The sequence below is a fragment of the Phoca vitulina genome, unplaced genomic scaffold (assembly GCF_004348235.1).
Source record: "Phoca vitulina isolate PV1807 unplaced genomic scaffold, GSC_HSeal_1.0 scaffold19, whole genome shotgun sequence".
NCBI classification, from domain to species: domain Eukaryota; kingdom Metazoa; phylum Chordata; class Mammalia; order Carnivora; family Phocidae; genus Phoca; species Phoca vitulina.
In genome coordinates this window covers 18,028,945-18,042,594 of record NW_022589722.1, presented here as the reverse complement: position 1 = coordinate 18,042,594, position 13,650 = coordinate 18,028,945, and the positions used below count along the sequence as shown (strand labels likewise).

General features: G+C 38.6%; 1 protein-coding gene across 2 annotated transcripts in view; it reads left to right on the top strand.

Moving 5' to 3' along the window:
- The window catches only part of ALDH1L2 (aldehyde dehydrogenase 1 family member L2), a 60,711-nt gene that overhangs the window by 34,790 nt on the left and 12,271 nt on the right, over positions 1–13,650 (top strand). For both annotated transcript variants that reach the window (XM_032416439.1, XM_032416438.1), the window contains 6 exons: positions 130–257; positions 2,027–2,177; positions 4,581–4,651; positions 4,737–4,842; positions 11,963–12,050; positions 12,530–12,623. In XM_032416439.1, the coding sequence (XP_032272330.1) occupies positions 130–257; positions 2,027–2,177; positions 4,581–4,651; positions 4,737–4,842; positions 11,963–12,050; positions 12,530–12,623 (638 nt within the window). The remainder of the gene's footprint in view (positions 1–129; positions 258–2,026; positions 2,178–4,580; positions 4,652–4,736; positions 4,843–11,962; positions 12,051–12,529; positions 12,624–13,650) is intronic.

The following is a 13,650-nucleotide window of genomic DNA, read 5'->3' as shown; positions in this document are numbered from 1 at the left end:
ATCATAAATTCTTTGGGTTTTATAAGTAATACTCTATTTTTCCTATTAATATGATATTAATTTCAAGAAGCATATTTCTGTATCTCTATGTAAATGACCTGTAGCCTGTTTTTGTTTCTCTTGAAACAGACAATATGCAAAGTATCCTATGCTTCTTTGGTGGATGTTGATAAAGCAGTAGCTGCAGCAAAAGATGCCTTTGAAAAAGGTGAATGGGGAAGAATGAATGCAAGAGAAAGAGGAAGATTGATGTACAGGTGTGGTTCTTAAAAACACAGATCTGCTCTCTAGGGATATGGGCTAACATTGTCCCCAAAATATTCTAGTATGCACCTATTATACGCCTTCTGTTACTTACCTCATATAAAATTCCATATATGTGAGTTCCTGGTTTTTGTATTATTGTTTGTAACAGTCAGGGTTCCAGTAGGCAAAAAAGTTCAATAAAGAACCATTTATGGAGATGTGGGCAAGGTCGGGGGTAATGAAGCACCCAGTTAGGGGCAGCAACAGGGGGAAGCTAGTAGTACTCTAGGGTCTGGGACAGAGGAAGGGGCTATTGCTGGAATCTGGCAAGATCTGTAGCTGTAGAAGACCACACTCCAGTGGTTTTTGGTGGAGGGACACAGCAGCTGCTGAACCACAGCCCATCTGTGAAGGAGCTGCGGAATGGCATCCCTGATCACTTTCTCTCCCAGGGGTGCTGCCCATTGGCTTCTCATTAGTCAAGCCCAGTGACAGAGCATGGGAGCCAGGTGCTGGAGTCTATAAAGGTCATCCTCCCGGATCACAGAGCGGTGTGGAGGATGGATACAGAACAGCAAATGGGGAATATGTAGCACTTTGTTGTTTTCAAAGACGAATTTTAAATCCACTTGACCTGTAGGGAGTAGGAGTCAGGAGGAAAAATACTAAGGTCCGGAAAGGGTATTATAAATCAGTAACCGAATATGCCAAGACTAATTAGATTCAAGCATAAATTCTCTTTTCTACTGAATTTCTAGAGCCAAATAGCTGACCTTGGTCAAAATATCTCTTAGAGTAGGATCTGGAAGAAACATTGAGGGAGAGAGCTTTCCCCCTTTAACTGTTGTTAAAGTTATTTTATCTCTCTAAACATTACTTTCCTCATTCATACTATGGTCACAATAATACAGACCCTGCAAGTTATGTAGTGAGGCTTAGCAACAAGTTTGCAACAGATGAGGGATTGCACGTGAACATAGGTTTTATTATTCTTCAGTCACAAAGTCATCCATATGTAAGTATTTAGTAGTGGTGGTTCAGGTCCATCCTTTATCCTCAATTATGAAATCCGAAGAGCTCCAAAACCTAAATACTAATTGGTTTGAGTGGTTCAAATTCATTTGTTGCCAAAAGCTGATCTGAACCAACATGAATCTATTTATAATTTAGAATAGTCCAAAAGGAACAACTCAGAGAACCACTAAAGGATGGAAAGAAAACCAATGGTTGAGGGGAGCACAAAAGATGAATTTTGACTCTTTCAGAGCCATTAGACAATCCTTGACTTATCTTGCCACGGAATCTGGACACCCAACAGAAATCTGTTGTGGTGTCTGTAATTCACCCCATGTATTTCTATCTTGTCCTTTTCAGTTAGTGCTGGAAACATTCCTGTACCAACCAGAAATCCTCGTGTTCATGGATTCTCATAGGTTGCACTCTCTAACATCTCCCTGTATCTTCATGAACTGGCCACATTCCCACTGTTTTCTGTCATTGATCTCCTCGGATTACTGTGGCTCAATCACTGTTCTACTTCTTATGCATGTATGAGGCAAATGGTACAGGCTTCCCACACTTCTTTTTTGTAACTCTTGAAACAAATCATTTATGAAATGGTTTGTTTAATGCCTTCCCTGCTGGAGCATATTCTCTATGAGGACAAAGACCTCATCCATGCGTGTTCACCTCTGAATTCTCAGCCCTTAGGATGGTGCCCTATACCTAATAGGAGCTCCATCAATATTTGTTGAATGAATTTCTTTCCCTGACCCTACAGACTTGCAGACCTACTGGAAGAGAACCAAGAAGAGTTGGCAACTATTGAAGCCCTTGATTCGGGTGCTGTCTACACCCTAGCTCTGAAGACTCACATCGGAATGTCTGTGCAAACATTCAGATACTTTGCTGGCTGGTGTGACAAAATTCAGGTAAGCACGAATGTTATTTGTCGCCATGGAGATCATTCCAACAGGAAGAGGGCCGAACATTTAGTCTTTATAAAGGCACTGTTTTAGAGCCATCTATTAGGTTTTCTCATCTCATCTTTATAAAAATCGTCTGTGGTAGATAGCTGTCATCCCTTACTGCAGGTAAGGAAAACAGAAGCTTGAGGACAGTGAAAGACTTGTATATGGTCACATTGTTAGTAAGTAAACCATAGAGCCTAGGATTTGAACTCAAGAATTTCTGAACTAAAGTCTGATGGTATTTTTTATACTTTAATGTCTCTAAAGGCATCTCATAGTCTTCTAGACACAAAGGGTGTCATGGAGAGATTGAAAATTCAAATGCCTACAGAAGCCAGAGAGCTGACATACATGGTCTAAGTCAGCTGGGTATAAGAAAATAATTTTCTAAGGCATGGGTACAATAAATATTTCATTTCCCTTTTTACTATAAGAAAGCAAATAGTACATGTGTGATGATAAGTGGCAACTACATTTGACCTCAGCATTGGGAATATAAAAGGTAAAGGTAAGGTAACAAAGAGAAGCATGCATGCTGCTCATAGACTCATGATAACCACAGCAGTACCAGCCATCTCAGCCACCCTCCCAGCAGTGAGAAGGAGGGAGTGGGGCCGGGAGAGAAAGACAAAAGCGCTTTAAAAAGCAATCCCACCCTCCCTTGTGCTTATATCTCCCATTGGCCTTCTCTGTCTGCTAAGGAGACTGGGAAACAATATTTTATTTGGGTGAGTTGCTGTTACCACTATTAATATAGAGTCAGAGAGACCTGGGTCCAAGGGTCAGCTTTGCCACTTACCAGCTAATGTTGTTAACGTTATTTTATCTCTCTAAACATTACTTTCCTCATTCATACTATGGTCACAATAATACAAACCCTGCAAGTTATGTAGTGAGGCTTAGCAACAAGTTTGCAACAGATGAGGGATTGCACGTGAACATAGGTTTTATTATTCTTCAGTCACAAAGTCATCCATATGTAAGTATTTAGTAGTGGTGGTTCAGGTCCATCCTTTATCCTCAATTATGAAATCCAAAGAACTCCAAAACCTGAATACTAATTGGTTTGAGTGGTTCAAACTCATTTGTTGCCAAAAGCTGATCTGAACCAACATGAATCTATTTATAATTTGTATTTCTATCACTTAGAGGGAATATTCATGTTTCACTAAATAAATATTCCAATAATCATATGTTTGATTATGAGGGGCTGCTCCAGACCCTACTGGGAGTCATAGATAATATAACATGAGGTATATGTGTTATGTTATGTTTCTATAGTCCAAATAATTCTTAATCCCAAAACACACTTGGCCCCAAGGATTTCAGGTAAGAGCCGGACGCTTGTAATTAGTAACAGCAATACTCTCATATGTGGCCAAACAAATGAATAGCTTCAGTTAAAGATTATTATTGTGAATTACTTGGGATTAAGTTTGGCTGCATGGAACAGAAATCCAAGTAGGAACTTTTTTTTTACCTCATTCTCAAGGAGCACAAGGCAAGTAGTCAGGGCTAGAGTATGACACTCAGTTTTCCTCTCTCACTATCAGACCATCTTTATACCAGTGACCTCTGCCCTCAAGACTGTGCCATGGTCTCAAGATAACCACTGTACTTATCAGCCATGTCAGGGACATTCTGAGCAGGAAGAAGGCAGAAGAGAGGGTGGGGGTTTATGGTAAAAGAACATGCCTTATGCTTACATCTTCTGTTGACCATCCCTGTCTGCCCTGGAAACTGGAAAACAGAATTTTATCTGGGCACATGGCTGATACCATTATTAATAATAGGGTTTCTGTTACTAAGGACAGATGGAAGAATGGATCCTGGGCAGGCAATTAACGTTCTCTGCCATGTCGAGAAGTTGGGAATGGAGGTTAACTAAATTAGAGTTATGTTTAGTATATAGGGGCACCTGGGTGGCTCAGTCGGTGGAGCATCTACCTTCAGCTCAGATCATGATCTCGGGGTCCCTGGGATGGAGTACCATAGCTGGCTTCCTGCTCAGCAGGGAGACTGCTTCTCCCTCTCGCTCTGCCCCTTCCCCCCACCTCATGCTCTCTCTCTCTCTCAAACAAATAAATAAAATCTTAAAAAAAAAAGAACTATGTTTAGTATATAGAGATACATACATACATACATACATACATATAATTAGGTTTATTCTCCTGTGTCTTACTTCCCTCCAGAAAGAAATAGCAGCTCCTTTTTTCGGTGTGGATATATTTCTTATAAATTGAACACTGCCTTTTCATACCAGCTAAGAAAAATTAAGACAGGTGGACAGAAAATGGATTCCTTGAGATAAGATTTACTCATTTGAATTAGTAAAATAAGTATTAACCTTTTTTTACTATTTAGGGTTCTACCATTCCAATCAACCAGGCCCGTCCAAATCGCAATCTGACCTTCACCAAGAAGGAGCCACTTGGGTAAGACAAGGAGAGGGCCTTGGGTGACTGGTGTGAGTTGCGTTGGTTGGAGACAACTAAGGATAGCGTCTTTCTACTCCTGCAGTGTCTGCGCCATTATCATCCCCTGGAATTACCCGCTGATGATGCTGGCATGGAAGAGCGCCGCGTGCTTGGCGGCAGGCAATACCCTAGTCCTCAAGCCAGCGCAGGTGAGATGCAAGGGGCCAGGGGCAGGATCTCCTTCTATCCTATTCACTTGAAAACAGAGACATACATTTATAAACGTTACATCTTTAAACACAAACAGGCTTGGATGTTATGACATCTTTAAAGATATCATAGGCATCTTTTCATATTACATCTTCATTTTTAATAGCTCCCTAATGCACCCCATAGATATCCCACAATTTAAATTTCCATGACAAGGGAAGCAAGCATAGGATACTCTGGTGAAATCCACTGAATTTCTACAAGCCAATTCAATTCTTGCAAAATGCCAAATGCCTGATAATTAGGTAATTATTTAGAGCAACGATGAGACATCAAAAGAAAAACTATTATATAGGCATTCAAATTTTAATTATTAAAAGTATTGTAAAGATAGGGAAGATGAGGGAAAAGGATGCAAAAGAATGTACATAATTGTGGCAACTGTGTAAGAATATGTACATTTGGATAACAAGGAAATGATAATTAATAATAAAAAATAGTTCAAATGATAGAGTTCTCAAAAAAATCTTTTAATGCTACAGTAGCTTTTCAGGAAAAAGCATATGGTGGCCAACTTAATACCTGGCTGAACATTGACTGTATACAGTGAAGAGTAGTAGACATTCTGAGTTGCATACGTCATGGAGAAAACTTAGTCTCTATTCTAGAAGAGTTTATGTTACCTATCACCTCTCATTTATTTCTCCTTTTAGAACTTAAGAAATTACAGTTTCATTTGTTATTGCTACTTAGTCATACTGACCACAGACATCTTGTTTTACTTGTTAGGAACACTTTCATTTTAAAAAATAATTATATGTTAAAAAATTTCTAAATAGAAATGTACAGAGAGGTGGATGGTAAAAAAATCTCCCCCCTATTCTTAATTCCCCAGTCAGCCAGTTTACCTCCCCAGGGGCAACTGATGTTATTAATTATTATTTATTAGTTTCTTAGGTATTCCAGAGATACTCTATGCATATACAAATATATGTTTATGCAAAAAATTTATATATATGTAATATGCAATAAAAATACAATATGCAATAAAATTTATATATATATATAATTTTTTTAACCCATTAAGAAATCACAAAGAGGGGAGAAGGGGATATTGGAAATTGCCAATCAACAGGTGTAAAGTTTCAATTATGCAAGATGAGTAAGTTCTAGAGATCTGCTGTGTATCATTTTGCCTACAGTTTACAATAGTATATCATACACTTAAAATTTGTTAAAAGGGTAAATGTTGTGTTAAGTGTTCTTACCACAATACAATAGTAGCATTCTATACATACTTAGCAAAAGAAAAAAATCCTCCTTTTTATTAAACAATTTCCATTGTATAAATAAACGATATCCCATAATATTCCCTTGTATAGCTAAACCATATTTTATTTAACCAATCCCTAATTAATGGATATTTAGATTTTTCTGCCCTTTTGTTATTATAAACAATGCTACAGTTAATACCCTTGTAAATATGGCATCATGCACATGTGTAAGTATATTTAAAGGAAATGTTTCTAATAGAATCACTTAGTTACAAGATACATGTATTTGTGGGACGCCTGGATGGCTCAGTCAGTTGGGAGTCTGTCTCTTGATTTCAGTTTAGGTCATGATCTCGGGGTCATGAGATTGAGCCCCACCATGGCTCCGCAATGAGCATGGAGCCTGCTTAAGATTCTCTCTCTCCCTCTTCCTCTCCCCGCCTCCCCCACTCATGCCTGCTCTCTCTTTCTCTCTCTAAAAGGAAAAAAAGGTGGGGGGACTCCTGGCTGGTACAGTTGGTTGGGCATTGACTCTTGGTTTCCGCTTAGGTCATGATCTCAGGGTCCTGAGATCGAGCCTCATATCGGGCTCTGCATTCCACGTGAGTCAGCTTGTCCCTCTCCCTCCCCTTTCCACCCTCCCTGGCCCGCCACCACCCCCACCCCTGCCCCACGTGCATGCGGTCTCTCACTCTATCTCAAATAAATAAGTCTTAAATAAATAAATAAATAAGGAAAAAAGATACATGTATTTGTGTGATAGATACTGACAAATCCTTCCATGGAAATGGTGCCAATTCACCAGATTTCTGTAAGAGTGCTGTTTCCCCATTAAACAGCAGGAAGCCAGTAGGGTGAAGAGAAGAGGCAGATAATCTAGCCCCGGGGTGCTCAATCCTGGCTGCACATTAGAATATCCTGGAGTTCTCATTTAAAAATACTGGTATCTCTTGGCAGAGATGCTGACGTAATGGGTCTAGGTCGGAGCCCATGCACTGGTATTGCTTGAAAGCTTCACATTGGTTTCTAAGATACAGCCAGGGTTGAGAATCACTAAATGGCATCCAGTGAGAGTGCTAAACATTGAGGAACTCCAGTGATTATATATAATGTTCAAAAATTAGGAACACTTATTGAGGGCATACTAGTTGCCAGGCATCGATCAGTGACAAAGACACACACAGTTTCTGTCCCCATCTGCAATTTAAAACGAACAGTTTAGGGTGCCTAGGTGGCTCAGTCGGTTAAATATCTGACTTTGGCTCGGGTCATGATCCCAGGGTGCTGGGATCGAGTCCCACATTGGGCTCCCTGCTCAGCGGGGAGCCTGCTTCTCCCTCTGCCTCTGCCCCTCCCCCTTGCTCATGTGCTCACACGCTCTCTCTCTCTCTCTCTGTCAAATAAATAAATAAAATATTTAAAAATAAATAAAAAATAAAACTGACAGTTTAATAATTGATGATACTTTTAATCCTGAAAATGAAAGACCCAAAGTTGCTATTGTTCTGTTGTAGATATCTTTTTATTTTATTGCATAATATTATGTGATGATGTATGCAACCATTTCCAGTATGAAGTCCCCATGTGAATGTCAGGACCGAATCAGGTGGCTCTTTCCCATGGCCTGGACTGGTCCAGGTCTGACATGGTTCTGATCACTTCATCAAACCTAATAATGACATTAGCAATGACCTACTCTTGCCCAGAACACTGCTAGATACTTTCCCATATATCATCTAAACCGATAGTCCTGCTGGGAGAACTAAGTAACCAAATGGAAGAAAACCAACAGAAATGAAAAGGGAGGAGATAAAGATGAAACAATCTGTTGTATGGTATTTATTAATGATATAAAAATCTTTTTTGTTCTTATTTGAAAAGAACTATCATTAATTCAGGGTAGTTAGTTTTTAAATGTTTTTCCTCATGATTTCATATCAAGGCATAATATACACTTCGTGCTAGGATCATCTTTAACAGTAGTTGATGTAAATCTATTGTGTCAGATATCTTCTTGATAATTTCAAGTGTTTGAGGCCAATTTCTCATCAAGTCTAACGAGACTCCTGTTTTGTAAACCTCACAGTTACTGCAGTGGACCTCTTACTAGAAGGCGGGAAAGTGACAGCCCTGCCTTTTTCTTGTTGTTTGCTTGTGGTTTGCTCATTGCCTTGGTAGGATTATTTATTTATTTATTTATTTATTAAAGATTTTATTTATTCATTTGAGAGAGAGAGACAGAGAGAGAACAAGCAGGGGGAGAGGCAGAGGGAGAGGGAGAAGCAGACTCCCTGCTGAGCAAGGAGCCCGATGTAGGACTCAATCCCAGGACCCTGGGATCATGACCTGAGCCGAAGGCAGATGCTTAACCATCTAAGCCACCCAAGTGCCCAGCCTTGGTAGTATTATTTATTATGCAGTTTCTATAGAGATTCTTTTTTCAGCCACTTGTCCATTTTATGAAGGCTGGGCTAGTTAAAGTAACCATATAGTCTGTGAATCCATGTAACCAGGCCTATAAACTTCAACATGTGGCAATATCCTGAAAGCAAATGAGCAAGTGAAGAAACCACTGTTGTTCCCTTGGCCTTGTGAGCTCCTATTCTCTCCTAGGATATCCCTTTATGACCCATGACCATCTGCCCTTCATTCAGACAGAGTGAGAGCATCATTAGCCAGCCACATAATAAATGTCATGTTCGACTTATTGTATATCTTTGTCAGTTAAAATACGCACATAGAAGTTCTACTATTCTCTTTTCACACCTCTGTGGAGCTTCTTGCACATTCCATTTATTGAGGCCACACTAAAAAAGTGCTAATTTAAGACTTAATCAGCATTGGTTTTTAACGGTGTGAAAATATAGCTTTCATTTTGCTTCTGAGTTATGCATTGCTGTAATAGATGTTTAAAATGAGATCGTATTATGCCATCTTTGTGTAAGAAGTGTGGGAAAATAAGAAGATGTGTATCTGTTCATTTGAGCAAAAGGAATGGGAAGGATACACTGTAGACTAATGAGGTTGATTATCTATAGGCCACAGGGAGATGTGGTGGAAGGGATAGAGGGAAAGAGGGCAGAGAACAACACTTCTCTGAATGTACTTTTTGTATATTCCTCACTCTTGGAAGCATGTTTCCCATACTCGACAATGACAACAGACAAACAAACAAACAAAAATATAATCAACCCAGATGGGCAAAAACCCTAAAACCGAATACAAATAAAAACAAATTAAGCCGTATTTCAAATGAATAACATGATCCCATTGAAGGAAGTGAGGAAACATTAATCCAAGTAACTTTTGACAGACATTTGGATTATATGCTCTCAGACTAAGGCAAAAGTGCTGCAAATAAGTACTGGACTCTAGTTAGTAGGCTTTAGCTTAATAATTCTCAAATTGTTTTCTATACATTTTTGAATTGAGCAAATCAGTGAATGTTCTGTGGATATTGGAAGCCATGTTTCTCACTATTGGAGAAGATAGTTACAAACATGAAAATGGGAAAAGAGTATTGAATGAACTCTGAGATACTGGATGGAGGTATTAAAAAACTCATGGGTTTTAATATATTTAGATGGCTGGATAAAGAAATGGGTATACGTATATGTGGGAATAGATGATAGGTAGGAAGACAGACAGACAGACAGATAGACGTAGATGTACGTGTGTATAAGCGCATGTACAACTATTCCCCAGCCCTGTCTCCTGAGAGCAGAAGCAACATTTCAATGGTGTCCAGATCTTGGTTTCTAAAACTCTGAAATTTTGTTACTCACAACCCTTTTGACACCAAATGTGTGGGGTTCGCTCCCCCATATCAACCTATTCTCTAACTCTTTGGACACCAACTAGGTGTCCTACAATTCAAGTCAATTGTGACACTAACTAGCTGGAGCTTTAGTATAGACCCTACAGGTGAAGGGCTTCATCAGTCTCACAAGACTGCCTCCACTTCCAATGCTAATTGTGAGCCCTGGGCCTCCTGTACTTCTGACCAATGGCTGTAGATCAGGTGGGATTTGCTAGAATGGCTCACAGAACTCAGGAAAGTACTTTATTTACTATGACTCTATTATAAAGGATATTATAAAGGATACAAATCAACAGTCAGATGAAAAGGTACATAGGATGAGGTCTGGAAAGATCATGAGCACAGGAGCCCTGTCCCTTGGAGTTCAGGTGCACCACCCTCCCATCACATGAATGCATTTGCCAAACCAGAAGCTCTCTGAACCCCATGGGCTAGGCATACTTAAAGAAGTTTAATTACACAGGCAAGATTGATTAAATCATTGCTCTTGGTGATTGAACTCAAACTCCAGCCTCTCCCAATTCCCCAGGGTCAGGCTGAAAGTTCCAACCCTCTCATCATGGCTTGATCTTTCTGGTGACCAGAGTCCATCCTGAAACTTCCTCGGAGCCCCCAGCTACCAGTCACATCATAAGTATACAAAAGACACTTTTCACACGAGAGATTCCAAGCGTCTTAGAAACCATGTGCCAGGAACCAAAGACCAAATATATATTTCCCATTATATCATAATTTTTAAATATAATTCTTCACTGAAAGAAATCTAGGTTCCTTGAAGAAAGGGCTGGAACAGGAAGAATACAAGATGTGCCTGGAACATCTTATTAAGGCAAAATGCATGTACATGCTCAAAGAATGATAGGGACATGTTAGAAAGACACAACAGCTATCCTAAAGGGGCTTCCATCAGCCAAATCTGGAACAATTGGAACATCAAAAGAAATAACAATAGTAAAACATTATAACCTATTGAATAAAGTAAGAACCCATGAGTTCACATGGGTTAATTAATTAATTAATTGAAGAGAAGGGAAAAAAGCCAACTAATATGTGTGGAAGGAATGATAGAAAATCACCATCTGGTAACCATCCTCATAACAATTGATTTAGGAAGAATCATCAATGTGTTCTAAAACTAGTGGATGGAAGTTGGAGGAGTAACTGGATATTTAAATAGTCATGAAGTATCTTCCTACAAAATATTTATTAATTACAAAGTATAAAAGAGTAACTCACTATGATGAAACCTGGCAACCCCCCTTTACCAAATGATCAAAGTTAATATTTGCAATATTGGGGCTACTTGATAGCATGTGTCTTCTTGAGAGGGTGCCCTGAGGACTCAGCATCACTCCTGTGGTGTTCTTGCCAAAGTTCTTGCATGTGAACAAGTGCACAACCTGAGTTAAGTCATGAGGAAACAACAGACAAATCCAGACGAAGGGACCTTGTCCAAAATTACTAGTCTGCACTTATCAAAAATGTTAGTGTAATCAATGAAACATAAAAGAAAACTCAGAAACTCTCCCAGATTGAAGGAGATTACAGACATGGCAATGAAATGTATGATCTTGGATTTCCTTTTTTATAATGCACATTATTGGGACAATTGGTGAAAATGGAATAAGGTCTATAAATTAGGTTTTCTAATGAGTTGTTAATTTCCTGATTTTGATCATTGTATGTGGTTATGTACAAGAATTGTTTGTTTTTAGGAAATGCACCCAAAATTATTTACAGGTAAAGGAGCATGTCTATATCTTACTCTTACAGGGTACAGAAAAAATAAAGAGAAAAAGAGGATAAAGCAAATATAGTAAAATGTTAACATCTGAGAAATCTGGGTGATGGCTATATAAGAATTCTTTGTACTATTTTTGCAACTTTGCTGTAAGTCTAAAATTACGTCCAAAGAAAAGAAAAACTAAAACGAACTGTAGTAAGACCAGAAAGGAAAAGCAGGGGTACTGATCTAAAGGACAAGACAGGGTCTGAAGAAGGTAATTGTGGTCTGCTTTTCCTCAGGTCACACCCTTGACTGCTTTGAAGTTTGCTGAGCTCTCTATGAAAGCAGGCTTTCCGAAGGGGGTCATCAACATCATTCCAGGCTCAGGTAAGCCATCCATTGGTTGTAAATAATGAATGGTACAGGAATAGCTGAGTGGCTATTTTCCCACTGAAATCTTGCCCTGATTTATAACTACAGTATATTAAAGCTAAATACAGTTCACCAAACAGTTAACTTAAGAATAAATGTATTTGCCATGTGCTAAAAATCTTAAAGTAGAAATATAATGGTGGGTGAGTAGGGTGAGAGGAGCAGAAATTGTACAACATTGTAAAACTACCATCAGGTGGCCTGTTTCAACTTTTTAAAATTACTTTGGAAGATGAAAAACCAAAGCTTACCCATCTTTTGGGGGGCTGACAATTGCATGCAGGACATTATCTAGACTTTTGTCAAGTTGTAATTAATACAGAAAATAAAAAACTTCAGAGAGTTTAGAAATCCACTTTAACGAATTCAAAGCCACTTGTACCATAAGGGCTTGAGTAATGTTTTAATTCATGTTTTATTCCCTAATTCTGCAGGTGGCCTAGCAGGGCAACGCCTTTCTGAACATCCTGATATCCGCAAACTTGGTTTCACTGGGTCCACTGCTATTGGCAAACAGATCATGAAGAGGTATTGGTTTTAGTGTGTTGGTTTGCTGCAGATCCTAGTAAACCAGGTTTTGGTTTTGCTTTTTGCTTTCTTATACAGAGTGTGATTGGAGGGAGAAAACCCACATCCTATTTAGAAGAGAAATCTACTTATCACTGCTGGGTGTTGAACTATTTTCATATAATAAAATATTTCCAAAGCATAAAGCCCATAATCAGTAAAAACCAGAACCGTATTGGAATCCTACCCCATTAGTAGCTGTGACAATCCAGCACAAAGAAAAATTTCTGTACTAAAACTGTGGCGCATATTGGTTCTGGAGCATAAGTAAGAAACCAAGACATAAATGACAAATACGAACTGTTTATAAAATGAATTCCTAAAAAGCAGTTACATTCATTTTTTTAAAAATTGCTGACAATCTAAATGTCCAAAATAAGACGGTGGTTAAAGTATGCCAGTGTGTGGAGTGCTATGAAATCATGTGCATGGAGAATTTTTAGTAACACTGAAAAATGTTAAAAGGTAAATAGAAAAGTAGGGTATAAAGTTGTATATATTGGGTGATCCCAACCATGTTAAATAAAGCAAAGGCCATGGTTGGACACGGACCAGAAATAATCATGTCAAAATGGTAAAAACAATGGGCATCGAGACACGAAATAGAATTTTGTGATTTCTTTTTCTTCTTTATGAATTTTGGTTTTTTTTTTAATGTTTTCAATATCAGTACTTTTGTGAGTAAGGGAGAAATAAATAATATGCTTCTAAAAATTGATATTTTGTTTCCCCAATGCTCCAGGAATCTGGTTAGAGGTTAAATTCCTCACCAGGCTTTTATGTAACCAAAATTCTTACACCTCAAGAATCTGAATTTACCCATGAGGATCTCTAATTATTTGCCCACAGAATTTAAAAAAACCAACAAACACCTTTTTATTATGGAAAATTTCTAATATATACAGAGCACACAGAATAGTGTCATGAACTCCCATGTGTTCATCACCAGCCTTCAGCAACTACCACCATTCTACCACTCCTGTTTTGG